The 27,633-nt window shown below is 45.9% G+C and overlaps 2 protein-coding genes across 2 annotated transcripts in view; one reads left to right on the forward strand and one right to left on the reverse strand.

Moving 5' to 3' along the window:
• The first annotated feature begins 1,175 nt into the window (after window positions 1-1,175).
• On the forward strand, window positions 1,176-20,981 carry eif2ak4 (eukaryotic translation initiation factor 2 alpha kinase 4). The gene is made up of 39 exons (XM_076749102.1): window positions 1,176-1,572; window positions 1,701-1,816; window positions 3,132-3,234; window positions 3,310-3,483; window positions 3,563-3,643; window positions 3,748-3,896; window positions 3,989-4,089; window positions 4,183-4,340; window positions 4,468-5,006; window positions 5,364-5,479; window positions 5,654-5,808; window positions 5,899-6,335; window positions 6,421-6,493; window positions 6,566-6,655; window positions 6,738-6,860; window positions 7,029-7,133; window positions 7,226-7,289; window positions 7,385-7,464; window positions 7,599-7,700; window positions 7,787-7,837; window positions 7,937-8,173; window positions 8,498-8,573; window positions 8,894-9,015; window positions 9,325-9,374; window positions 9,739-9,907; window positions 10,509-10,625; window positions 10,757-10,822; window positions 10,930-11,100; window positions 11,179-11,313; window positions 11,537-11,644; window positions 12,033-12,161; window positions 14,447-14,533; window positions 14,801-14,913; window positions 15,004-15,062; window positions 15,490-15,593; window positions 16,165-16,233; window positions 17,130-17,174; window positions 18,064-18,179; window positions 20,546-20,981. The coding sequence occupies exons 1-39, from the start codon at window positions 1,444-1,446 to the stop codon at window positions 20,601-20,603; spliced, it is 4,977 nt and encodes a 1,658-aa protein (XP_076605217.1). The 5' UTR covers window positions 1,176-1,443; the 3' UTR covers window positions 20,604-20,981.
• A 971-nt stretch (window positions 20,982-21,952) lies between these two features.
• The window catches only part of LOC143332148 (cysteine-rich motor neuron 1 protein), a 31,211-nt gene continuing 25,530 nt past the window's right edge, over window positions 21,953-27,633 (reverse strand). The window contains exons 12-15 of the mRNA XM_076749438.1: window positions 26,515-26,736; window positions 25,584-25,706; window positions 25,069-25,247; window positions 21,953-24,357 (exon numbers count right to left, since the gene is read on the reverse strand). Of these exons, the coding sequence (XP_076605553.1) occupies window positions 24,163-24,357; window positions 25,069-25,247; window positions 25,584-25,706; window positions 26,515-26,736 (719 nt within the window). The 3' untranslated portion in view covers window positions 21,953-24,162. The remainder of the gene's footprint in view (window positions 24,358-25,068; window positions 25,248-25,583; window positions 25,707-26,514; window positions 26,737-27,633) is intronic.

A 27,633-nucleotide genomic window follows, 5' to 3' on the forward strand; every position in this document is an offset into this window, starting at 1 on the left:
GGTTATGGTGAGCAGCTGAGGCAATAATGAGCAGCCACTGAGGTTCCCGAGCCGAGAGTTTGCAAAGAGGAGTTCCATATTTGTGCCACCCACTTTTCAATACATTTTCCTCCATGTGCATTGCACCGTATGAGGTAATACTCACAGGAATGCAGGAATGATACAAACATTTTGACAGATTATTTGTTGATACTACGTCATTCTTAAAGAAAATATTACACATATATGGTCAGATCTCAGGGAATACCATTCATGTATTTGCAGTGCTAAAAGAAATGTATTGACTCTGGCCTTCAGGCAAGGAAGAATGACTCAGATGTAAGAGAGCAGTATCTAATACGTGAGTTTATATCATATCTGCAGGTACAGTATGAGACAGCATTTTTCTGCTCCAGGCTGCCCCACCAGATACCAGAGCCCCCTATTTATAGCTGTTTCCTCTCCATCTCCACAGATAGGAGCTGGATGCAGCTGAAGCATCCCATAGTTGTTAGCATGCCAAAGGAGACTTTCATTAACTGGATTAATGTTGTTTTAATACATGAATAAAGGTGGTGTGATTCATGATCAGGGCTGTCTGCCAAGCAACAGTGAGAGACAGCTCCTAAATTCTGAAGCTAAAATGTAGTATATAGAGTGTTTTGCAGATACAGTGAGTTTACTGGCCATGAGAAGTACTACTCAGCTGGCTGTTAATTTCTTCTGTGGCTCTGGAGGAGCTTTATCAAGTCTGAGAAAACAACCAGGGTCCAGTATTCCTGTATACTTGGTAGGAAAGGTCAGGATATCTCACCCATTATTGGATCAGTTTTGAGCAAATGTTTTTTCTCTTGAGTCCCCCAGCATTATGGAAGCACACTAAATCACTACAATGCCCCTGTACAAATCTTTTTATATCTACTTTATTTTTGAGAAGTTTGTTTTAATATATCAACATATCTTACATTTGCTGTCCAGTTAAGCTTTTCATCACCGGAATACTCAAGTGCTTAAGTAAAAATATGAGGTACTTGTACTTTACTTGAGTCTTTCCATTTGATGCTTCTTTAAACTTCTCCACTGCATTTGAGACAGACGCCTGCAAACCTCTGCGAGCATCAGCATAATTACCAGTGTATAGAAGTGAATACTGCCCCCTAGAGGCCACTTCTATGAACGTAACGTGATGACGTTTCATCTGGTGCGACACAGCTAGCAACAGCCATGCGTCAGTCGCGGCGTTGTTGTGGTCCCGTGTGATAAGTTAGCTGTTACCGAACATGTAGTGACAGCGGGCGGCTCTTTGATAAAGTTTAGAACTTCCAAAGTGACGGAGGAGCGGAGGGCGGCGGCGAGAGCAGCGACGGAGCAGTTTACTAAGCGGGACCATCCTCCTGCTTCCTGTCTGACGGCTGCGTGGAGTGTGGCAGAACCGGAGGACTGCCATGTAGCTGAGGCAGCAGCATGAGCGGTCAGCACACTCCAGCAGATGGGACAGACGACCACAAGGTCCAGCAGGAAAACGAACTCGAAGCCCTCGCGTCCATCTTTGGAGATGATTTCCAGGACCTGCGGAACAAGGATCCGTGGAAGGTAACTTAGCTAGACATGTTAGCAGAGTGCATTTCCGTTAGTGAGCCGACGATGGGTGACAAGTTCATCGCTATTACCTGTAGTAGAGATCATCCCCGCCAATGAGGATCCGTTGACTGTGTTTCCAGGTGAAAAGGCCTCCAGAGGTGCACCTCTGCCTGCGGCCCAACGGCCTGAGCACTGGGGAGGAATGCTACGTGACTGTGGACTTGCAGGTCAAATGCTTACCCACATACCCAGACGTGTGAGTACAGACCCCTGACCCCTGACCTTTGCCATGTATTCACTGAGGCCATGATTAGCGCTGCACTGCCAGGGACCCATACACACACATGATCAACGGGAGGGAAGTTTATTTCACTGTCAAGCACGGATGCTATGTGCAGTCATGCAGAGAATCTATGGTGCACTTATTCATTAGCTGTCCACATACTGAGCTTCATGCTCTTTAAACACCTTCTTGTTTCCTTGTTTTGATTTGTACAACTCTTAGTTTTGTTTACTTATTTATTATTTTCTCACAGTTCCACACTGTTCCATACTGTTCCTCCACAGTGCAGGTACTAATAATATCATACTTGTATTTTTACTGATTGTTCCACTGTGTGTTCTTCTTCTTGCAACAAAGAAGTTGCAAAGAGCAGCTCTGAAGCCATATAATGGCACAGCACACGTGTATTTTTTATTCATTCTCAGTAAGTCTCAAAATAGTTTCACACTCACATGTTTGAACAGAAGAAATAAAGCTCGGCTCTGCCTTGGAGCCCAGTCTTCACTCTTTCATGAGAAACAGAGTTGCCCTTGTGATATGAGACAAACTTCAGAGGAAGAGCAATCTAATCTATCTATCTAACATAATGCCATTACCAGAAAACCCATGAAAAACAGAAAAAGAAAGCAGTCAGAAAGGAAAGAAAACACAATTATCAGTTATGTTCAGTACTTTTTTGATACAGACTAAAATGTATCTGCAGCACTGATAATTGACAGCTGTTGCTGAACAAAATCTGGCAGAAGAGTCAAAATCTTGTTTCCAGCTGCGTGGGACAACATCTAGCCTGGATTTATCGGCTAGAGACTGCTGGCCAGTCGTGGTCTTCAATGGGTTATATTGTCTTATATTTCCATATTACCTGTTCCTTCCAGTGCCCACCAAACATGTTGCATCTCATATCATTCAAGTTAGAAATCAAAGGTAAAAAAAAACAGCTGTTCGTTTTTAAGATGTTGGAGATTTGACTTTTTGGACCGAACCTCTGACACAATTTTGCATGCATGACCCAAAAGCACTACAAACAGACTTGTATTCACTTGTATTCTAATGTTGTTAAAGCCTTAAAACATCTCATTTGGATTTCATTCACGTGAGCCCACATGATTGGAATGAATTTAGAAATTCTCTCCACGCCATACTGTGGCTTTTAACATTCCAGGGCAACTTCCCCACATGCCTGATGGTAGTCTGGCCACAATCAGCACAAAGATGCAGTGTGCAGTTGTAAATGTCATCTCAGTGTTCAGTAGCGATCATAGTAACTTGAGTCTTGGGCCACCAACAGGCCTCCGGAGCTGGAGCTAAAGAACGCCAAAGGTCTGTCAAACGAAAACCTCCAGAACCTCCAAAGTGAACTCACCAAGCTGGCAGCAGTACGATGTGGAGAGGTGAGGTCGCACGCACAGACACAGACACAGACACATTACCACCACTGCTCATGACCTTCCTGCCTGTCCGCCTAGGTGATGATTTACGAGCTTGCAGACCACATCCAGGGCTTCCTGAGCGAGCACAACAAGCCTCCGTCACGCTCCTTCCACGAGGAGATGCTGAAAAACCAGCGGAGACAGCAGGAGAAACGAGCTCAGGAGGAGCAGCTGAGGATGGACCAGCAGCGCAGGCAGGAGGAGCAGATGGTGAGGGAGGGGGGACGAGTCACGCCGGATGATGTATTGATGTATGTAAATCCAAGTCACCAGGAATTCTTTCTTGTAGGAAAAAGAGATCATTGCTGAAATCCAAAGAAGAGAGGAGGAGAAGCGAGAGGAAAAGAGAAGGAAGGAGATCGCCAAACAGGTGCTGCACGTTTCCTCTGATCTCCATAGAACAGTTTGTCATCCCATCGCCTGCAGAAAATCTCAGGAACAAATGCGACCTTTGGTGTGTTGTTATATTCACAGGAACGACTTGACAATATGGACCAGACTGTCCCTGCATACTCCTCCCCGCAAGGGAGGAGCCCACCCAGCCCGGGTGGAGCTCCCGAATTGACTGAAGCCAAGAAAGCAGTTGGCAACCGCCGTCGCACTACCTCGAATACACGTCACAGGTATGCAGCAACCCAAACGTTTACAAGGACTGTAGCATGCCTCTCATCTTCAAGAAGTATCGTCATGCTTCGAGCCGTATCTGTTTTCCCAGACGTGACACAGTAAATGAAGACAACCATCGCTTGCAAGAGCCTCTTCACTTCAGCAGCAGCGTTTTTGGAGAACTCGTCGTCCACAGAGGGAAGAACTTAGGTGAGAGGTGTCTGTAGACGTTGTCTGGTGAAAAAGTGACTTCATGCACCCGCCTGTCTGTACATTTTCATCTTCGTTCCGTGATTCTGACAGGTGCAAGCGAGAGGCTCGGCAGGAGCGTTTATTATGGATTTGAGGCAAACTCAGGAGACTTTGTTGTGATCTATGAGTGGTCGCTGCGCTGGAACAAAAAGATGGGCAAGTTCTTCACCAGCCAGGAGAAGGGAAGGATTGAGAGCTGCAAGAAGCAGGCAAGTGGAGAAAGAAGCACTTATTATCTTTGAGAATTTGGTGGTTTAATGATGTGTTTGACTGTTTTGAAGAGCAGGAAAATTTGAAAAATACTTCTGAGATGAATTCACAAATTGTTACTTGTAGATCCACGGGGCAGAAAATGAGTTCAACTCCCTCCTGAGGCTGGATCACCCAAACTTGACGCACTACATGGCGCTGGCCTCCACTGAGAAGGAGGACTGCCTCATGATTAACCTGCTGGTGGAGCACGTGGCCGGCATCAACCTGAACCAAAGCTTGACCACGCACAGCCCGGTCCCGCTGGACAAACTGTGTCATTACACGGCCCAGCTGCTGGCCGCTCTCGACTACCTTCACTCCAACTCTGTGGTCCACAAACAGCTGGGGGCCTCCAGCGTGCTGGTGGACTCAGAGGGCAACGTTCGACTGACTGATTACAGCTTATCAAAAAGATTTGCTGATATCTGCAAAGAGGACATTTTTGAGCAAGCCCACGTGCGTTTCTCAGAGGACACAGCGATGCCAGTGAAGACGGGTAAAAAAGGGGACGTGTGGAACTTGGGCCTGATGCTGCTGGCTCTCAGTCAGGGGAAGGAGGTGAAGGAGTATCCAGTGACGGTGCCAGCCAGCCTGCCTGCTGACTTCCAGGATTTCCTCCACAAGTATGTACACATGGATCAGAAGTGTATCAGCCCATTTACTGTAAATCTTGATATTTTCCAAACTCACCGCAGTGTTTTGGATTTCTGTTTGGTTTGACTTCCTGGCTTCATTATGTGATAATACAAATGTAGATGCAGACTCATTTAGACAATTTGAATGACAAAACAGTGTTTATCTGTCAATTGTTGGATCTATGAAACAGTTCTATTGCTCTGAAACTACATTTACATTATTCAGACCATTTCCGTGTTGTCGGCACACCTTTAGCTCAGCGTAGCTTAGCACAGTAGACTGGAGTGTTCCAGCTCACTGCCTGCACAGAGCACTTGCTCAGTCTGTTATGCTTTATGTCGCAGGTGTCTGTGCCTGAACGATGCTGACCGCTGGACAACACAGCAGCTTTTGGACCACTCCATCCTCAAGCCTCCATCACCTAAAAACCTGCTGCAGTACCAGGAAGCCAGCCCAGAAGGTGATGTACACATTCATGTACAACGTGTAGATGAGGTGGACTAAATACCGTCTATAGACGACTGAAGCTCTAATATTTTTTGCAGTGTTATTGTATTACATTACATTGTATAATTGACACATTTCACCTCCAACACACAATCCAGTAGCGCTCATGGGTTTTTTCTGCTGTCAGATCTCGCCGTGGACTTTGCGTCATCAGTCATCCCCCGGAGCCACATCCTCAATGCTCCATTCATCTCCGGGGTGCAGAGGCAGTTTTCCCGCTACTTCAATGAGTTTGAGGAACTCCAGCTTCTTGGAAAGGGAGCCTTCGGTGCTGTGATTAAAGTATGCAGTTTTTTTTTACTGAGAGATGATGTTACACTGGCAAAAAAAGTGGGCTCTGATTTCTTAACGTCCTCTTTCCCTCTCTTGCAGGTTCAGAATAAACTGGACGGTTGCTACTATGCGGTGAAGCGCATCCAGGTCAACCCAGCCAGTAAGCAGTTTCGAAGGATCAAAGGCGAGGTGACGCTGCTCTCGCGCCTCAACCACGAGAACATCGTCCGCTACTACAATGCGTGGATCGAGCGGCACGAGACGCCCTCGGTGGGCGTGCTGAGCAGCACCGACAGCTCTGAGCCCCAGAGCGCCGCCCACAAGCCTCCTCAGTGCAAAGAGCCTCGGAAGCGGAACCTCAACGAGCTCGGCCTCCCCGACGACGTGGAGGACGTGGCGCCGCCTCCGACCCTGTCGAGCTCGGTGGAGTGGTCCACCTCCATCGAGAGATCCTCCAGCGCCAAATGTAGTGGACAGCAGTCAAGTGATGAAGAAGATGAGGACGATGAGGACGATGTGTTTGCTGCCTCTTTTTTGTAAGTGTTTTGTTGGTGGCGGTACGTCCGGAAGACTTTCTCCTGCCCAAACTCTGATAAATCACTGCTTTTTTTTCCCTTTAAGGCCGTCAGATAGTGACTCAAGGAGCGACATCATCTTTGACAACGGAGATGAAAGTGCAGACGAGATGTCACAGGTTTGATTCATTATTTATTGACTTGTTTGTCCGTGTCGCAAGTGCAGCAAACCAAGGTGTTTCCTCTCACAGGTTGAGCCAAGCAAAAGGATGGTGATCGACACAACGGAGAGCACGGACTCGGATCGAACTCTCCTCATAGCACATTACCTGTACATACAAGTAAGCTTCACCGCCATGCTCCGTTCTCACCACTAGGGGTCTCACTGGCTCGTATCTAATGCATGCCTTGTGTTCCCGACAGATGGAATACTGTGAAAAGAGCACTTTAAGGGACACGATAGATCACAGCCTGTACCAGGACCAGAATCGGTTATGGAGACTCTTCAGGGAAATACTGGATGGCCTTGCTTACATCCACCAGCAGGTGTTTATGTGTTTGAGTTTCCACCCTCCTTCAAAGTTAATACGTCTGTTTGCCATAAGAGCATGGATCTACTGTTAGCAATGTGTTTTTCATACTTTCATAGCAGTAACATAAACATTAACACGTAGGACCGAGCAGATCTCATCATCCATCCATCCTCTCTTTCAGGGGATGATTCACAGGGACCTGAAGCCTGTCAACATCTTCCTCGACTCGCAGGACCATGTGAAGATTGGAGACTTTGGCCTGGCTACAGACCATCCTGCTAATGTGGTATGTACAGCTTCACCCTGCTGACAGGCTGCACATGTACAGTGTATGTACACATATATATAACTAATGAAGAGACTGCTCTTCTCTCTCAGGCTGCAGGTATATTTGAGGTGGAGGAGAGCGGCTCAGCGGTGATGCCCAAACCCGACCCAGCAGGTGCACAGAGTTTGAAAATATTCACACGGTTTAACTGTCTGATACGCTTGTTCTCCCTTGACGCTTTCTGTGGCTTTTGCATCACTATTCTGCAGGGAACATGACAGGCATGGTAGGTACTGCCCTCTACGTCAGTCCAGAGGTTCAGGGAAATACCAAAGCCACCTACAACCAAGTAAGACTTCAGATTTGCTGTGAAATACACATCCTCTGATCACATGTAATTGTTTGTAACTATGATTTTAACTTGTGAGTTGTACCACTTGAGGTTTTTACAGTCTGGTGTTCTTCCGTTTCTTCTGACCTTAGAAAGTTGACCTGTTTAGTCTCGGCATCATCCTGTTTGAGATGTCCTACCGGCCCATGACCACGGGGGCCGAGCGCATCTCTGTTTTGAGCCAGCTGCGTGTGGTAGGTTCATGTTCAGGACTGGGAGCGATCCATTTAGGGGCTTTGAAACTGGCTTGTTCCTGACCTCATATCTTTTCACCCTGCAGGAGCCCCTTATCTTCCCTGAGGACTTTAGCACATATGAGCGGGGGACGCAGGTGAGGATGCTGTAGCACAGCGTTTGACATGGATCCTTTCCCTCTGTGTCTCTCAGTCTAACAACAGAACGGCTCTCTGCCTGTCTCTGTATCTGTCAGAGGAAAGTGATAGAGTGGCTGTTGAACCACGACCCGGCCCTACGGCCCACCGCCCTGGAACTGCTGAAGAGCGAACTGCTGCCTCCACCGCAGATGGAGGAGTCAGAGCTGCATGAGGTGCTGCAGCACACTATGGCCAATATCAACGGAAAAGCTTACCGCACCATGGTGGGCCAGCTGTTCGCCCAGAACACCTCTCCGGTCATGGATTACACGTACGACATCGACCTACACAAGGTATGGCTAGTTCTGTGCAGCACTCTACAGAGAACTGGTACAAGTATTAACATTTATTAAAATAATGCATGTGTCGTCTATAAGGTACTAAAAACTTATTGAGGGTTGTGACCTGTTGACGACCAGAGTTGTGCAGTTCATGTAGTTTGTAAGTTGTTCCCTTCTCTACCTGAAGATGTCACTGCAGACACACGAATGGCTGCACCAACCCCTCCTTGCCACTTCACTCATCTGGTCTGTGTAACCGACGAGCAGAAGGCCTGTTAGTGCTTAATCGATGTCTCCTGATCCCTAACAGAGGCTGTTTGTTTGGTCTCCCTCCAGGGCAGCTTCAGCTTCAACAGTGCCAAATTGCAACAGTATGTGCATGAAACAATCACCAGGATCTTCAAGAAGCACGGTGAGTACACTGCGGCTGTTTGGTGCGTGAGTGTGAACGCGAGCCTTTGTTGACTCTCCTCTGCAAACCACTTGGACTCCTGACCCGCTGTAAGCTCATTTTAGGGACCTCAACATCTGCTCCAGCGAGTGGCGGCTAAACAATAAGTGCACTGTTCTGTGCAGGTGCTTGTGTTATTTTTGTGCGCACTGCTGATGGCGTCCAGCTGTACTTATTTGTTTATGCTCAGTTTGTATCTGCTCACACGCATCAGCTCTTTTAGGGTGAGGGTTATATTATCTTATGCAGATGTTGCAGTAATACCTGATGTTTGTTTTCAGGTGCGGTGCGTCTCCAAACACCGCTGCTCCTCCCCAGAAACAGGAAGTTGTATGATGGCAGCGAACTGGCCTGCTTCATGGACCACAGCGGAATGCTGGTTACACTGCCCTATGACCTTCGCGTGAGGCCAACACACATGCAGAATACACACACACACACACACACACACACACACACATACACATACATACAGGCGTGCATGTCAATGCTTGCACACCAACTCTAATTATACAACTATTTGCATCAGCACATGCAAACGCACACACAGTGTGAGACTGCAATCAGCAGCCACCTTAAGATCCTGCTACCTCAGGAAACCCTGAGGACTAAATGGTTGTTTCCACGCTGTGATTGATTACAGCCTGGTATGCACTGACTTCACTGTCATTATACAAATGCTCCCAAAGTTCCAACTCTCTTTTTACTTTAGATGGCGTTTGCAAGATTCGTCGCTCGCAATAATATTACACATCTGAAGAGGTAAAGTTTAACACATTTTTAGGCAATAATTCTTTGTAATAATAGCAACAATGGCTGCTTGTTAGCTAAAAGTTAAAAATTTTGTGCCAACAAGCTAGAAACAAAAGTATTGCTAACTTATTGGTAATGTACCGTGATGTTTTTGTGATAAAGGCGATCTACCAAATATTATCTAAAAAAAAATACAGTGTAGACTGATTGTATTTTTGTCACATAATATTAAATCAAATCACTATCAAGTCAGTCAGTTTTGCTCACTTTGCCTTATCACCGCTCGGCCTGGAGTCTTTGAGTTCATATGAAAACTGACATTCATGTTGAGAATAAACACAAGTGTCTCTGTCTTCCCGTAATCTTTCTCAAGGTATAGCATCGAACGCGTATTCCGGCCCAGGAAGCTGGATCGGGCGCACCCGAGGGAGCTTCTGGAGTGCGCCTTTGACATCATCACACCCGTCACCAACAGCCTGCTCCCTGATGCCGAAACCATTTACACCATCTCTGAAATAGTCCAGGAATTTCCCGGACTTCAGGTTGTTGACATGAACCGCCTGTGTTTCAAATGATCCAGTGAGCAGACAGTTTGTGTTGTGCTGCTTTGTCTCCATTCACACTCAGAGCAGTTTGTCGATGAGTCATTGCTCTTTATTTTCCTACGGATGCCATCGTTGCAACCTGTCCTGTTTTTGTTTTTTCCCTTTTTACTTCCCACTTGCATTCCGAACATACCGCAGTATGTGTAAGCCCGACAGATTTACACTGGATTTATTATTTACATAGTAAATCTGTTATGTGCGGCTCGCTCCACTTCCTTCCCTGCCTCCCAGTACAATTCATTCCTGTCCACATATCCCAGTGCTGCGTCAGTCTCCAGTCGCAGCTCTCCTTACATGTTTCATGAACACAGTCCAACGAGGGTCTGGCCTCTGGTTCATCCCTCCTAGATCCTGTTTCTGATCCTCTCCACCACCCTGCTCTTTGTGTGAAAGCTTTTAAGAATATGTGAGTCAGACGGAATGAGAGGGCAGCCGGACACAACAGTCATTATTCACAGAGGCGCTCATTGTACAGTTGTGCTCTTGCTTTTGACTGTAATTGCAGCTGAGAGGGTTTGCGTGTGTTTTGTGACTTCAGGAAAGGAACTATAACATTTACCTGAACCACACCAGCTTGTTGAAGGCCATCCTGCTCCACAGCGGAGTCCCTGAGGACAAACTGAGCCAGGCCTCCAACATACTGTGTGACGCCATGGTCAGTGCAGGTCACACGTGCATCACAGATGTTGTCCACATAGCGTGTCTGTTGCTGGTACGCCGCCATGAACGTGTGTAGTAGAGTTCTTCCCAAATGTAGCAGTGCTAACGTTTCTGCATTTGCTCTAGAGCGAAAAGCTGACCAAACGTGAGGTGGAGGCAAAGTTCTGCAACTTTTCTCTGTCAACCAACAGCGTAAGAGTCCCATCGGGTGCACGAACCTTCTGTAAAAGTAATCATTCCTGCAGCAGCCAACTTGTTCTCACTCGTAAACACTGAGATGCCTCCTCTGCTGCGTCCAGTTGCAGACGCTGTACAAGTACATAGAACAGAAGGGGGATCTGCAGGACCTGGCGCCACTGCTGACATCGCTCACCAAACAGAAGACCGCCGTCACCCAGCTGGCCAAGCAGGGCCTCAAGGAGCTGGAGGAGCTCACAGTGCTGCTGCGTAGACTGGGAGTTAAACTGCAGGTGAGTAAATCAGCGTTTAAAGAAAAGCTACTGTGCACGTTTTCTCCCCTTTTTAACACAGACGTATCCTCTCTGCAGGTGGTGGTTAACTTAGGTTTGGTATACAAGGTGCAGCATCACTCTGGGGTCATCTTCCAGTTTGTGGCTTTCATCAGGAAACGCAAGCGAACTGTGCCGGACATCGTGGCCGCTGGAGGACGCTACGACCACTTGGTAGGTTTTACTGCATCGTCCACATTCCAGATGGGACTTTTGTCAAGTCATGATAGAAAATGTGCTGCTCTTACTTTAAAAACGTGGCCAAAGGTTTTCATTCCACATATGTGTGCATGCGAACCGTATTTTTCCAGTGTCTGATATAGCTCTTCTGTCTGTATTTCATTAATTCCATAAGGCTACGTGGTGTCTTTATGTGGTTTCCTCTCTGTGCTGCTAGATCCTGGAGTTTCGAGGACCAGCTTCCACCGTGCCAGTGCCTTCTGCAGTGGGGGCCAGTGTGGCTCTTGACAAAGTCTGTGCTGCTATGGCCAACATGGAGGAGCCAGTGAGCGAGACACACACACACATACACACACACTCACACACTGGGAGCTGACATTTCTAATTATTGTAATGACGGAGCAGCAGACAGAGCTACATATTTAATGATGCCTTATTACAGCAGGCGGCTGCCACACAGCCACTTTTAGAAACATGCTAATAACTATGATCACTGCGACTCTTGACGCCGTGGAGTTATTTTTGGAGGCGCATCATTTTCTATATTTCAGATTCAGACTGTGAAATGATCTTCCCAGAAAACTGCATGTAGGCCTAGAGACAGAGAAGAGCGTTGAGAAGACACGTTTGTGAGAAACAAGTTCTTTTACTACAGTTCACAGCATTTTTCAGTGTTTGACTTTTCTCTTAATTTCTGTGTTTTTATATATCAGCCATCAGTGAGCTCCTGTGATGCTCTGGTGGTCCCAGTTGGGCATTCTTCAATGTACAAAGCCATCAGTGTTGTCCAGAAGCTGTGGAGCGCCGGCGTCTCTGCAGACATTGCCTACGATGTCTCACAGGTTAGCAGGCTGCCTGATATTTAGCCAGTTTTGATTTAAAGGTGCTCTGTGGGGTTTTCTTCAAAGCAAACAAGTCATTCAGTGTCACTGACCAAAAGGCCTTGTGTATCCTTGAGGTCGTACGAAAGTGTTTCCTTCCTCATGCCGAATTTGCACAGACGTTTTTAAAATATTTTGAAACTGCCATCTGTGCAGACAGTTGACATGCATGTGTCTTGCTGCCATGCCTTTACAAAAATCAGTCAAGTTGATGAGATAAAACATTGAATATATATAATCTGTTTGTACTGTTGTCAATTGTGTATGTGGCAACAAGGATTAGGAAATTATTACATTCATTTTTCAGACAGCACCCTGACTGTTTTGGACTTGGACTTGCACTTAAAATGTAGTCAGTCCAGAGTCATTCAGGCCCAAGCCTAAATATATCTCAGCTAAAGGAAGTCAGAGTCCACCTCTCAGTCAGTCACTCCCTTACTGTTGCTTCCGGCCCTGCGAGAGGAAGAAACCTGCAGAGAGCTAACACATAGCAGCGCTGTACATGTCGAAGGAATTTGTTCTGTTTGTGTTCATACACTAATGATTATCTGACCGAGCCCTCGTGTTTGTTATACATCGAACCTCAATCAATTTCTGACATTGTAGATCCCTGAATAGACGATGGGAATTAGCCATTGTGTAAAATGGGTGATCTCCACAGCGCCCCGCCTCTTCTCCTGTAGTACCTTCATCCCTCCTACAGAGGGCAACACCTGACTTCCGTTCTCGAGGAAAATGTCCCTCATCTGTCAGCAGCAGGCTTATCGTGACAGCATCAGAAATAGTAAACAACCCAGCGAATGAATCGCGCTCTGTGGTCGCGTTTTAAAGAGGCTTACAGGCCATATTGGGACAATACGGCGCGGAGTCATTTCTGCAATAATTGACTGAATCATCTCTTAGACAAGCTTCCAATAAAGCTTTTTGATGAGCTCTTGTTAGAGAAAACTCATAATGCGATTGGGGAGCAGCCAAGCTGAGATCAGTCCCTTCCAAACGAAGTTATTTATCCTCTGGTCCGAAGCTCCCGATGTCATGCCTCTGTCACATTCTTCATGTTTATGTGACAAACTGATCTCAGCCCTGTGTTTGTGTGTTGTTGTAAACGCCCTCCCTGGCGCGTTGCCGTGCCCACATTGAAATCCTCCTCCTGTTTTCTCCTCCTTTACTCTTTATAACCTATTGTTTTGCTTCCCACCTCTGCAGTGGATAAGTGTTTGCTTTAAAGCTCTTCATTGTCCTCTGCACTGGGACAGGACACAAGTGACTGGCCTCCTTCATTTCCCCAGAGCCCTTAGAGGCAAGTAGGAAAGATTGGGTTTGCCTGAAAACAAGCGGCACCATGTCCAAATCCTCAACAGTGTTTGCGTATTTGTTGATTATGCATGCAGCGGGTGCCTCGACCAGCGACGAGATGCTGAGAACACCTTGTTCGGATCTACTCACCCCTCACTCCCCCTCGCTAGACTTTTGTTAACACCTTTCACATGCTGGCCTCTTAACAGGCCGAATCTGTGGCTCTAATTCATCCTCAGGAGACGGTTCCACTCTTTTAGCTTTTATTAGCCAAATATGGCGAACACCCGTAGGCAGCTTAGGAACGTGGCACAGAGCTGCCCGCCGGGCTCCAGCCTGTGGCTTATCTTTGACTTAATTTGTTCTGTCAATGAGGAGGTTGCAAGGAAAGAGGAAGATTTTAAATGATGACAAGGCAAAGACACACTCTCTGGCTGAAGGCTGTGAGAATAAATTGGGCTTACACACACACTCCTACATATACATACACACACACTGTCAGGGTTGAATGCGCTACCTGAGTACACATTAGTTTTGGTTGTGAGTCCCACTCGGTGCACACTCTTCTTGTTCCAAGCAAAACTCTATGTAAACCTAAACTGACTGACTGTAGAAGAATTCCTCCCAAATTAGCTCTCATTTTACAAAATTTTTGCAGCTTCAATGCTTTCGCCGAGCAGCATCTCAAGATTCACACTGAAGCTTGTATGAGGGCAGCAAGCAGTCTTCAGTTTTCAGAAATTCAGCTCTGAGTCTGGCTCAGCAAACGCCTGCAACCCACACCGGCCCTCTGGGTGTCATCTTCAAGCCCCAACAGTGAAAGATGGAGAAGGGTCATCATCAAGTCTTGTTCGGCTGAGCTGCACCCTTAAATCATGACTGACAATGTGTGTGTGTGTGTGTGTGTGTGTGTGTGAGTAATTCAGCCTCTTGTCTTCCTGTGTGTTTAGTCTCAGGAGACATTGTTGGAACACTGCAGGCTGGCCGGCATCAGCTGCATGGCCCTGGTCTCTGACAAGGAGGGAAACTACGTGAAGGTAAAGCAGCCTTACAGTGCAGCGTAGGGGTGTACAGTGTTTTCCAGTCTTGTCCAGAAATCCATTGACAGCCGAAGTCTCATTTGCACACACTCCAAATGAAGACTGCTGCAGGTTTTGAGAAGGACGTGTCCTTTTCTACATAAGAAAGCAGCTTTTCTGCCAGAGGCACTGCAGATCACGCTGCTTTCCAAACTGTTCTGACAAGACGGAATTATGGAAAGGTTGCATACAGCAGCACATGTTAAAGTCATTTTCTGTCTGCAGGTCAAATCCTTTGAGAAGGACAGACAGTCTGAGAAGCGGATTCCTGAGCTGGACTTGGTCGACCACATCATTCAGAAATGTCGGACCAAATTCTTTGAGGACAGAAGCATCAGGTAAAGAAATTTTGGTTTAATGCGCTGCTCAGATGTCTGAGTGATATAAGGGGATTGTTCTTATATATGTCTGTCCTTGTGCCCCTGCAGAGAAATCTCTGAAAGCATGTCTCTTCAGAACCCTAAAGGATCGCTGCTCAACACCTCAGGTACTGAGCTCAGTCCGCTCTGATTACCCCTCACTCTCAACAGTCAGCCTCTGTGCCCAGCTTAAACTGTAGATCTGTAACCTTAAAGTCTCGCTGCAGCATGAAACAGTCACACCTCTGTTTTCATACAGTTGTGCTTTGGCTCCACCAAAGTGCTGCATGCAGTCAAAGTGTAAATTACTGAATATTTACGCCATTTAACTGATTTTAACTGACGCACATTTAGTGCAACAGAGGGATAAATTCACGCCGCCTCTGGCACGCACACAGGTAGCCAACCAACTGTTCTAATTGAATTGAATATCATTTCAACATCTGGAATATGTGTGGAATGTGTAAATATGAGATGAAGGTGTGATCATCTGTTGGATGATGGAAATGTGAAAATCCGTCTCATTGGATGAAATGGTGCTTTTTCTGTCTCCAGGCTCCTCAGAGCAGCACGGGAGCAGCGGCACCATGAGCATGAATGTAAACGTCATCAGCCCAGAAAAGGTTTCTGCCAGTGCCAGACGACGCTATGAGACTCAGGTGTGTGATGCACACACACACACACACAAACACACACACACACACACACACACAGCAGAAGTGCTACTAAAGATTGTTTTAATTGCGGATTAATCTCTTGACAGATTAGTTGTTTGTTTCCAAGATGATAACCTGGTGAAATAACCTGCCAAATTCCAGCTGTTGATTGAAAATTGAATTTAAACTTAAAGCAAACCATGTTCACCCATTCACATGAAGGCAGAGCAGGGTCATATCCATGAAAACAACTTGTTTAGAAGAAGCACGTTCTTTCTGCCTGGTTTCAAATTACGTTGACCCTTTGACCCGCACCAGTAAACATGTTTTATAGCCTCTCTGTCACCGTCTTCTCTTCTTCTTTGTCTCTCTCTGTCCGTGTCTGTCGTAAACATTGGACTATTTGGCATTAAGAATATGGCGCCTGCAGCTATAGACCAGGCCAGTGGTTTGCTCCTAAAATGATTGCATGTCAAGAGTTTTTCTTGCTGGTTCATTGAGATCATGGGAACAATTATTATTTTCTTCCACGCTCTTTCCTCTGACTTTATTTCTCTCTGACTCTCTCTTTCAGATCCAAACCAGATTACAGAATCTCAGTAGCAATTTGCAGAACAAGAGCAATGACATTGAGGTTCTGGCAGTAAGTCATTTGTTTGTTTACCCCTTTATCCCTCCCAATCCCAGCTCCCCTTTTCTGCTGCTCTCCCACCTTATCTCTTGAATTCATGTGTGAAATCACAGAGCAAGGAAGGCGCTTTTGATAGCTAAAACAGCAAACATCACTGGGAGCCCTTTTATAGTTATTTGCCCTGCGCTAAAATCCCCTGCTGGAGGTAAAGCGGCTGTGAATCCATTCCAGTCGCTACACAACAATGAACACTAAACAGAAGGCAAGGCAAGCGTGCAGTTTCAAGGGATGTAAATGGCTGCCACATTGAGTTTATTTATGGTTGCGATGTAGATTTATGGCGAGATATTCTCAAAGTAAATCAGCCCTGCTTGTCTTATTTACCATGTCCCTGCATATTCCAAATGCATTTGTCATCCCTGCTGGGGTCTGGACTGCATCAGCGATGCGACAGAAAATGCGAGTTATTGAAACACAACAGGCGTAATCATCTTGAGTCCGGTAAGCAGCTGCACAGGCCTGTAAGCCTTCGTCGTTGTGTGTCAGCAGCCTGCTTGTCTGTCAGTCAGACTGGAACACAACAGTACTCATTTTCCAATGAGAAACCCAGGAGGCCATTAGCCCCTTCCTGTAAAAGGGACATGGAGTGCTTTCAGGCCTGGTGAGAGCATTGTGAAAGTGGAATTACGAGTGGTTTTCTGATGTTGGAGTGGACTGGATTATCTTGTGTTGAAAGAATTACACAATCTGTTGGGCAGCGGGTGCAACGCTTGATATTTTTAGCTCAATTATGGATACAGTATTTGGCAGAAGTGGCTACTTCCAATCAAAACTCTGCTGAATTGTTGCAACGTGAGATAAGGCTCCATTGTGTTTTTGAGTACCCCTGCTTGTTTTGTGTCCCACAGGTGGACCTGCAGAAGGAAACGCTGGTCAACTTCCTGTCTCTGGAGGTACGTTCCATACTGGCTTCATCAAGACATTGCACAGTTAATAAAAGGCTACATCCTAATGAAGGCTGGGAGGGAGGGGGAAGTGGAAAGAACGTCCAATAGAGGTCAACATCCTAGACAGGAAGAGGGGATCCCGTCTCCTTCCGTACAGTCCTGTGCAGAGTGAGGGAACACCCCTGCCTTTTCTATAGCCAGACCTGCCAAAGAGTCCAACCTGCACGCACATGCGGCACAGAAACATACTACAGTTAACAAAAATGCGTGCTTGAGAGGTGTTAATATTCGCATTCCAAACTCCTGACCACGACTGCACTCATAAAAACCCCTAAAAGCGGACCTTAATTATATTGTGTGGAGGAACATGAAGAAATGCTCTTAACACCACTGTTATATAAGCAAAAGCCTCCACTCCAGAGATGAATGGGCCACCTATACAGTCGGCCCCTCGTAGCACATGTGTCAAAGAAAACACGTTTCGTATATAAAAAGCATGACAATACACAGTGTGTATAGCCAGGCGTGCAGGAAAGGCCTGTTTTAAATATGGCAAATTACCCCAAGTCACACAAGGAACCAAGGAGCTCCATAAACCCAGTGCTGCTTTGTACCTTCAGTGCCCCGCCACACTTGACGTGCAAAAATATACTCCCAGACTGCAGATGAAAAACCCCATTTATTCCTCCAACAAGCTGTCTACTTAAGCAAACATGAAGAAAATGACGCCGTGTGGGACGGTCTCTGAAATATTTGACAGTAAAACTAATCTGTCCCAGGCCTCGTTGGATGCTGGTGAGCTTCATCTACGTCGTGCTTGCGACATTGACCCACCTAACCCTCATTCTTTCCCATTTTGTTGCTCTAACCCCCCGTTCTTTCTCCTTCTTTCCAGTTTGATTGCGAAGACCAGTTCAACAGCAGCGTCAAGACTCTGCTGTCTCGTCTCCCCAAGCAGCGCTACCTGAAGTCTATCTGCGAGGAGATCCACCATTTCAAAATTAGGAAAAAGTACGTTGTGTGTCTTTGTACGTCTCAATTCATCCTCGTATCCTCTGTCCAGCAGATGTTGAGACAGACGTGTGACTAAAAACACAAATGTCTCCCTGCTGGTGGTGCTAGCGGTAAAGTCACGTGTTGAGATATTTCAGTCAAGGCCAAAGTAATCTCTGTAAGCAGATTCTGCATATGCATATAGAAGCTGCAGGCACTGGACAGCATTGGAGGTGTTCAGGTTTCTGTTCGTAGTGCAGCTAATATTGACCAGTGGGCTTTGGCTGCGTACCCATCAGCTGTTACCTAAAGTCAATTTAGCTTTTTTTTTCTGTTTATCTGCATTTTTATGCAGCAATGTGTTTATAGAGATTAGCCTAACCCTGTCATCTGAGGTTCTTGGCTTCCGAGATTGGGGCCAAAGTGGTGGACCTACCAACATTACAATCCGTACATCCATGCTGCTCGCATGTCTAAAAATCAAATTTGCTATGCATATTTTTACAAGATGCTGTCATTAATGGGATTCAGCAGAGTGTTGTGAAACAGTGAATACTGTTTAGGGTGTTTGTTGTGTTGCTACAGCACCTTTTTTAATTATCTGGACTGGGTGCCAATCACATCCAGTGTGTCATACTGTCAATCAGATTTCCGCCTCCAGATAGTGTATTTTAATGAATGAAAGCAATGTAAATGAAGAAAAAACAGGTAAATGAATGTGGAAAAATCTGGTAAGAAATATAGATTTTAAGGAACGCAGAAAAGATTTGAGTAAGAGAAAGGACAAGAATCATCTCAGATCTTTGCCTTGTCTTTAGGGTGTCTTTACTGTTAAAACCTTTTCCTCCTCAAAAGCAGAGTAACAGCAGAAACTTGATGCCATATAGACATTTTCCGAACAAGTTGCAGACGTCTCAGCAGGAGCGCTCGTGGAGGATGAACCAGAGACCCCTCACCTCTCTGCTCACACACATGTTTCCATCTACTGCGGACTTGTTATTTTTATTAAAATGAAACCTGAGGCAAACAGTGCAATACATTAAAGACCACTTAAAACAGGCAGACTTCCTTTTACGGGCAGCTGCCACTCCAAAGCTCCGACCAAGCCCACGCTCTCCAGGTGTAACAGTGACAGTCAGTCCTTCAAAGGGAGCTGTTAGACGGATAACTACTGCCTTGAAGAACATCAAATCCTCAGCTGATCCCATTTCCTGAGGTGAAATCTGGAGAAGGATTAGCCTTGTTTGGTCTTCTGATGTCTGTCTCTTAACACCCAAGTTGATTGACACTGAGACTGCACGGGGGGGGGGGGTTAGCTTCAGCCATCACTGTGGTTGTGGATGGAGCGCTTTATTCCCGAGCTTCCCAGCAGAACGTTTTTTCAAAGCTCAGGCTAAATCCTTAGTGTTTGAGCTCCCAATGTTGTGAATGCCCATAGAGAGCAACCCTGTGAGGGATTCAACGGATTTTCTCTTTCATGAATGAGACGGTAACACACAAAAAAAAAAAATCAAAGCTCCTCTTTTTGGCTTCCCGTCCAACTCTCCGAAGCAGTTGGTTTTAATTTCCTGTCTCTGTTGTGCATTTGAGTTGCCATTTGGGGGGGGGGGGGGGTTGGGAGTCCTCTGCTGATAAATGAGCGTCACAGACGCAACAATGGATATATTCAGCATGTGTTTTTATGTGTTTGTTTACTTGTTTTCATCAAACGCTTAGGCAACTGAGGCCAGATGAGTAGGGTAAAGGGCTCATGCAGTCACCTTCCAGCAACAACACCTTAAATCTTATCCCAGTCGCTGTCATTGAACTCCTCCTTCAGCCAAAGCTACTGTGGGCGAGACTTGTGCATACAGTCTGTATCTGCAGTGCTGTTTTAACAAGTCTGAAGTCATGCCGCTCTATGAGGCTGTATTTAGCTACAGTGGCGCTTTGAGCTACATGCTAACATGCTCACACTGACCATGCTAACATGTTGATGTGAAGTCTGCACTGAGGGCGAGGAAGGAAACCGATGCCTGCAACTGCCCCATGTTCACCATCCTGCTTTAGCGTGTTAGCATGCTAACATTTGCAGCTGAGGATGATGGGAGTGTCATCTGTTTAGCAGGTATTTGGTCATAAACCAAAGGACTGGACAAAGTGAAATTAAAGGCAGGATGTTAATTTCGCCTCTGAGTCTCGCCCTGGACATGGAGCCGTTGCAGGGTTGGATCCTGTGTTATTTCAGCGGGACTGACCTCTTAAACCAGAAAAATCTAAGATCTTGGAACCCCTCCCGGCTGAATTTCATTGTCCTGATTCTGCGATGTCCCATTTGGACATTCTCCATAATGCTTTTAATATTCTTTGGAATCTTATAACTGACAGATGTTGTCCTCTTGCAGGATGGCTGTGGTGGTCTTGTACAGCTACAGGGACGACTACTACAAGATCCTTCTGTGAGAACCAAAGGATTCCACTGGGCTGGGAGGTGTCCTGCTTGGCTTGAGGCTCAGTAGACTCCCAGAGACATTTTCTATCCCGGGACCTACAGAATCTGCTGGAAGATTGACTGATTCATACCCTTTTTTAAACCATGGTCAATGGTAACTCAGATACTGTACTTGACCCAAAATCCACAACTTCTCCAAAACACCTCCAGAGTTTTGGGGTCTTTCTCAGACAAACATGGAAACAAGAGGTTCACTGGGACTTAATTGCCTTAATCGAACAAAAGAAGTTAAAAAAAAGAGGGCTTTTTATGTGACATGAATGAAACAATTTTACATTTCTAATCAGCAATGGGATTGATAGTAGAAATAAATCACTTTTTCCCACATGGAGCTGTGCACCTGTCTTCAGTGTACATGTTCGTATAGCACAGCTATTTGTCCACACACTGCCTGAGAAACCTGATGACTAACAGTCCGGATAGCGAGTATTGCCTCAATACTTGTCCTCACTGTACAACACAGATTCCAGAAAGGCTGCGACTCTGATTGTGAATTTGATACAGCAACACGTTTCAAACAAGTTGGGACAGGAGCAGCTAAAGACTGGGAAAGTAGTGGAATGCTCCAAACACACCTGTTTGGAACATTCCACAGGTAAACAGGTTCATTGGTGACAGGTGATAGTATCATGACTGGGTTTGAAAGGGGCATCCTCAGTCGTTCACAAGCGGGGATGAAGTGAGGTTCACCACTTTGTGAACACATGATTGTATAAAGGATGTTACTGAATGGACTCAGGAACACTTTGTTATACTGTTGTTGGTACTTTTAGGCTTTGTGTTGCAGTATTTGACGTACTCGTCGGCCTGGGAAACTGACCCTAACGTGTGCTTTATTGATCCTTCCGGAGAAGCTTCCTCACCTTTAAGTTTATGAGCCAACATTTACGGACAAGTCAAAGCAACAGCCCCATCTGCACTGAGGATTATCCAGGTTTCCAGGTCTGTGTTTGTGTTTTCCAGTGTTTTATTAGCCCACTGGATAGATGAGACCTACTTACCGTTTGCTAGTACTCACATCTCAGAGGGGCCCCATCGGAAACAATCTACAGTACTGCTACTAAACACATCTGCAAGTGCTACTGAGATAAGAGAACAGCCTTGGTAAGCAAGGGAAAACGATCCGATTTAAAGCAACTAAGAGAGGACAAATTCCAATTTGGAGCCGAACTCCAGGACCAGATGTGCATGAGCCTGTGAATCTGTGAGCGAAGTACAAACCACAAACAGATACCATCTTAGATGACATCACTGCACTCTAGGGAACTGTTCCTCCAACCCAGTGTAAGTATCATCACTTCACACCACTTTGGTTCACACATTTATTTTTCAAAATAAGTGTAAATGTTACAGTTCATCATCTAGGAAACATATTTACAGGGTTTGCAACAGTGAAATAAATAAGGTTGTATAGAATATAGCAGATAGAAATGGTAAATAGTCTACAATGTACAGCTTTGGCTACCAAAAGTTCATTTTCCAAAAAAAAAACCTCAAACTATAGTATTAATAAATAAAGCTATGTGAAAAAATAAATAAGGTACTCTTCTGTCCTACTAATTTAAACTACTTTTTTACACATAGAACAAAGAATTGCGTAAGCTTTTACAGTCACCTCTTCATTTTAAAGCACATGGTCATGATTCAAACAGACACAAACCTACTGAGTTACTAAAACACTGTGACAGAAATTGGTCTCTAACCAATTTTGGCATCAGAATGGTCTGCGTGTTGAGAAATCGGCAGTGGATCGAGAACTCTGAATCCAAAACCTTTTTCTATGAAGCCCCAGTTTGTTTCGTAACGTTCCTCAGAGTCCCTCCCTCCCCGAGCTGATCAGATTGGTGCCGAGCCTCTAGCTGTAACAGCGTGTTCACTTGAGTGGTTTAACATCTCCGTGATCTTAATATCCCGATCAAATCCCTGATTAGGGCCTTTATCCCTCCAAGAATCCCGCAGGGAGCTTTCTAAAAAAAAACACTGGCTCCAAAGAAAAGTGCTACATCTCTTCAACATGCTTGGATTTTGTCATGTGTACCAATATGTGCAGTTACTAGAAAGCTCCCCTCACGCTCTAACGTCTCATCAGTGACGCCGTGCAACACAATCTGTCCACTTTAGCATTGGGTGAATATAGTAATGCTTCTAGATTCCTTGCGATGGGCTGACACAGTCATAAAAACAGGATGTCAACAAAGAAAATGCATTAAGGCTATAGAATTAAGGCTTTAAATGAATCATTACTACCACTAACATTCGCTGTGAACAGCACACACACACACGCTCACACACACACGGCTGTGAATGAAGTTATGAAGCGAGGCAAGGTATCAAAGACATTCCTCATAGGTCCAGATGAAGCGTCTGGCACCATTTTGAATCCGCTGCAGCCAATAAAAGGACATTCCTCCTGGATGAACATCACTTCGGCTTCCACTCTGCGATTTCTGAGATGATGAAGTACAACCGACTCCTCCTGGAAGCGCCGAGGTCGCATGAGGCTGAGCGGAAAGACCAAGGCTACTGGCTCACAGAGGGAAGTCACGTATTTCATTTCGTAGAACTGCGGCTTGTTGTCGGGAGTTTTCTGAATGGAATGGCTCGGGTCATTTGAAGGTAGGGACAAGGCTGCTGTTTGGGAAGCGAGTCCTTCCTGAACTTGATCGGGGGGGGAATGTTTAGACTGGCATTTTCAAAATGTTTCAATCTGGCCCCACGGAGACACCCATAATAAAAACGAGAGGTGGCCAAGAACAACACTACAACAAGTACAAATACTGTAGAAATATACAAAAACTAAGCTGGAAACCACACATTCTAAAGCAGGGGTTTGGATCTGGGGGTCTATATAAAGACTGCTGACTTGTTATGATTTGGCTGCTGAACCCAATGCGATCCAACTGGATTATCGGTTCCTTTGGCCTCCCTGCTGATGAAAATGATTACATCCACGAAGCACTGCTGAACTCAGGGGGGGCATCATCCTCTAGACCCCCTTTAAACTAAAGCCCAAACCCCCGTCCTAAAGCTTTTTATGCTCCTCTTATTGCCTCAAAGTTCCAGTTTCAAAAGGAGGCAATAATAAGCAATAATATTACAATGTTCACAGTCAAAGTCTGATTCTGACAGAGGAGCCGCTCTGGCTGCCTCCTGCTCTGTTTTTCAGCAGAGCCCAGAGTGGCTGTGTCCTTTATATGTCCATGCATCCGTCCACCTCCCAGCATCTCACTCCACCCAGAGCTCCAAACACAGAAGAATATGGACACATAAGAAAAGAAACAGAGGTCGCTTGCTTTGTCCTCCGCTGAGTGTCCTCTGTTTTACTGTCACACAGAGAGAGAAGGGTGGGAACGAGGTGGCGCCCAAGGTGTGTGTATGTATGTGTGTGTGTATGTATGTGTGTGTGTGTGTATGTGTGTGCGCACCGCTGTACTGATCACCTTGGATACAGCAGTAAGAGAGAGTGGGAGGTGCCGGACAGCTCTGATCTGCAGGGTTTGAGCGGTGGATTTAGCGCGGTGTCCAGTCGTTGCCCATGCTCAGCTTGGCCCTGGGAATGGTCATCTTGTCCACGCAGGGGGAGCTCATTTCTGGAGAGAAATGGATGATGCCGCAGTCGTTCTTCACATTCTGAAATTTGTTCTCCTTGGAGGGCTCCATGTAGACCACTGAGTTCTTGTTTACATGCTTCTTTAGGATCACCGTCTAAGCAGGGAAAGGAAAAAGAACATAATACCTTGTTGTTAGTTTGAAGCCACAGTTCAGGTTTTGACAGATCTGGATCTGGAGGTAGTCTGGCTTCCATTGTGTCAAGTGCTGGTATCCTTAGGCTACATAACATACAGATATTTGTTTTCAGCTAACATAAAATATAGGGTTGTACAAACTTAGAAAGGGAGCAATGAGAAGGCTGAAAGAGACACACCTCTAATTACTGATTATACGTCTATTCTGTGCCATGAAAGTGCCAAAAGATGTGTTATTCAACAGAACAGTATGAAAAATGAAAGCAGTGCAGGTGGGAAATGAAAGACACACAGTAAGAAATAACTACATGTGGCCGTGTGTGCTGCACTCTGTGCTGCTGATCTGCTGTTAGTAAGGCACAAATGTTCCTGTCACAGTGTAGCCTGCAACACAGCAGGATAACAGGTCAACTTACAAAACTCAGTGATTCTTTTAAGGGAGTCTGGATCTGATTTGCCACCACCTCAAATTATTCACATGCAGGTTTAGCTCTGGAGGACAGTGATCTGATCTCAATGAGGATAACGAGAACGCATTAAAATACCAGGTGTAAACACAATGGCAAGCTCGGATTGTTTATTATCCAGATAACATATCCAGTTTCAGATCCCGGTCTATTTCAAGCCTGCGCTTCAACACAATGATCTGATTTATGGGATTACTTCTCACCTTCTTCGGTGCACTGTAGCAGGACATCTGCACCCACTTCTTTTTCTTGTTGATGAGTAACGCCACGATGAGGAAGATGATGATGGCCAGGAGGAGACCTGCCAGGATCCAGGCTGCTGATTGGTAGATGAGGGCCATCTCTGTTTGGCTGGGGTAATTCTCACCCAAACCTGGCTCATCTATGGGACACAGACAACATCGATATCGGATATCCGTCCCACAAAAAAAGCTTTTTCATCCCTCTGCCCGTCCCATTGGCCAAATCTACTAGCTTCTTTCTTTGCTTTTGGCAGCTATCCCGGCTCAGGACTGAACACTGAAGAATTAACGCTGGGTGTCTCATGAGAGATCATGTTCAACCAGTGTCCATTTATCAGTCGTTTTAGTTCAGCATGCGACCATTAGAATGAACGTTTACAGAGACTGAAAGGGAGAGTACACAGAGTCATGCCAACAACTAGGATGGAGTTAACGCTACATGGTGTATTAAATGGAGGGATTTAAAGAGCAGGTACCTGTGTCAGCAATGATGGGCGGCACAGTGACAGTGGTGATCCACACTGCACTCTCCACTGTCAGAGTGACTGTTGTCTTGGGGGCGTTGGTAGACACCATCACCGGCATTGACGTCGTAATTTCTGTTCAGACAGGAATAAGATCCATGACCGACATCACTAATGCAAATCATCACAGACATAAACATTAAACTGTGAGTTAGTGTATGAACTCCCTGGTGTCTCAGTTGATAAGTTGTGTTTACAAGAGCTGTCCACTTCACTTCCACGGTGCGACTTTGCACAGGCATTACGTAAAAAACTCCAGCGGGCAAATGGGAAAAACAAAGGCCCGGTGAAACGGCGACATATCGGGGTGAACAATGGGAGCCTATGCTGAGGTTTTCCTCTATAGGAAAAGCTGACATGGAGCTTTACCTTCCTGTGCCGCCACACAGAGAGTGGCGCGGGCCGATTCAGCCGGGGACAGGAAACACGTGTGAATGTGCGGATGCCCGAGGAATGTTTTTGCTCTGAGCGCACCGTGTGTGTATGTCACATGGAATGTTGTTGCGAATGGTCAGTTGCCTATGTAGCGCCAGAGTGGCTCTGTCTAACGAACAAACACATATGCACACATTCAGACTGGAAACCCCTCAGCTACGCCCTCTTTTTGACATGCAGCATTATGAATTATAACTTTCCCAACAACAGGCTGTGCCTTGTTCCCGAGGCACCACTTATTATGTAAAGCATGGAGTTTGATAGCTCTTGTTCTCACTTTGTGGAGTGTGTTACATAACTTACATTTTTAGTATGTAATATAAAGCACATTCAGAATATAAAACTCAAAGTTGAGTACATTTTTAGTGCAGTAAAAACACTCAAAGCTGAGTGTAAAGGCACAAATACTCATAAAGGCAGCTTTCTCTTGACGCACCTAAATACTCACCGAGACAGTGTGGGCAGCACTGGCCCTTGCGTAAGACGGGCACTCTGCAGTTGGCAGCCGGACAGCGCTGAGAGAAACACTGAATGGTGCCGTTGTTGCAGGTGCAGCTGGTGCAGGCGTTGGCTTTCCAGGAGTCTCCCGCCAGCAGCACGTCTCCATCGTTGGTTATGCAGTACTCCTGCTGGCTGTTGTTCACTGGCAGCAAGGGGCTCAGCGTCTCGTCTGTGGTTGCACACAGGTACAAGCAGGGTTGATAATGAAAATACTCAAAGGCTAAGGCAAGACATGGGGTTGTGTGCTAGGTCACGTTCCAGCCTCTTTCCTCACTTAACAGGACTTGGCAATGAAAGGTTAGAGCCTAATTTTAGCTTACAGAGTGATGCCATTTTCAAAGAAAAACCCCCAATATTGTCTGGGTTGTATAAAATGACACGGAGAGGCCTACTTCTGCATGACTGCTGCTGTGTAACATCTCAATCACAAAAGTCACAGGACCTTTAGGGCTACATTAACGATAAGATGCTTTACTGTATGCAAAGCGCTGACACAAGTGACTCCATATGGCAGATGTCAGCTCTAAGGCCTTATCTTTCTGTCTCATCAGATCCCTGCAGGCCTGAGATATATGGCCTTCTCATGACCAAAGACTTAGTTAGCATGTACACACTGCACTACCCTACAGTACACATCCATCATAGGGCCTGTCAGTGAGATGTGTATTATTCCCACATTCCTGGTGACCGGGCCCATACATATATCAAAGGCTGGCCTCTGACAATCTGCTTTTGTGAAGGGAGATGCGGCGATAAGGCGGGCCTGGCATTCTCAAGGAGCAGCTCTCAGGCGCAGTCATGCATTGCTGATTTGTGGGCCTCATGCTCGGGAATGCTTGGGGTATGTTGATTCTAAGTGTATGAGAGAGGCATGAGTGTTTGGGTACAGTTGTAAATAAAATATGCGTGTGGTTTTGCGCTCGCCGAGACACTTGTGTCAAAGTTTGTTCCCATAGCAAAAGGAACAGCACTGATTGAGCCAAATCAGTTACATTCTTGTCCTTCAAGCTAGAAGAGAGTTATGATGAACCTCCGGTGCGGGCTGCCGGGTGAAGGCAGTCCACAT

The sequence above is a fragment of the Chaetodon auriga genome, chromosome 14 (assembly GCF_051107435.1).
Source record: "Chaetodon auriga isolate fChaAug3 chromosome 14, fChaAug3.hap1, whole genome shotgun sequence".
NCBI lineage: Eukaryota > Metazoa > Chordata > Actinopteri > Chaetodontiformes > Chaetodontidae > Chaetodon > Chaetodon auriga.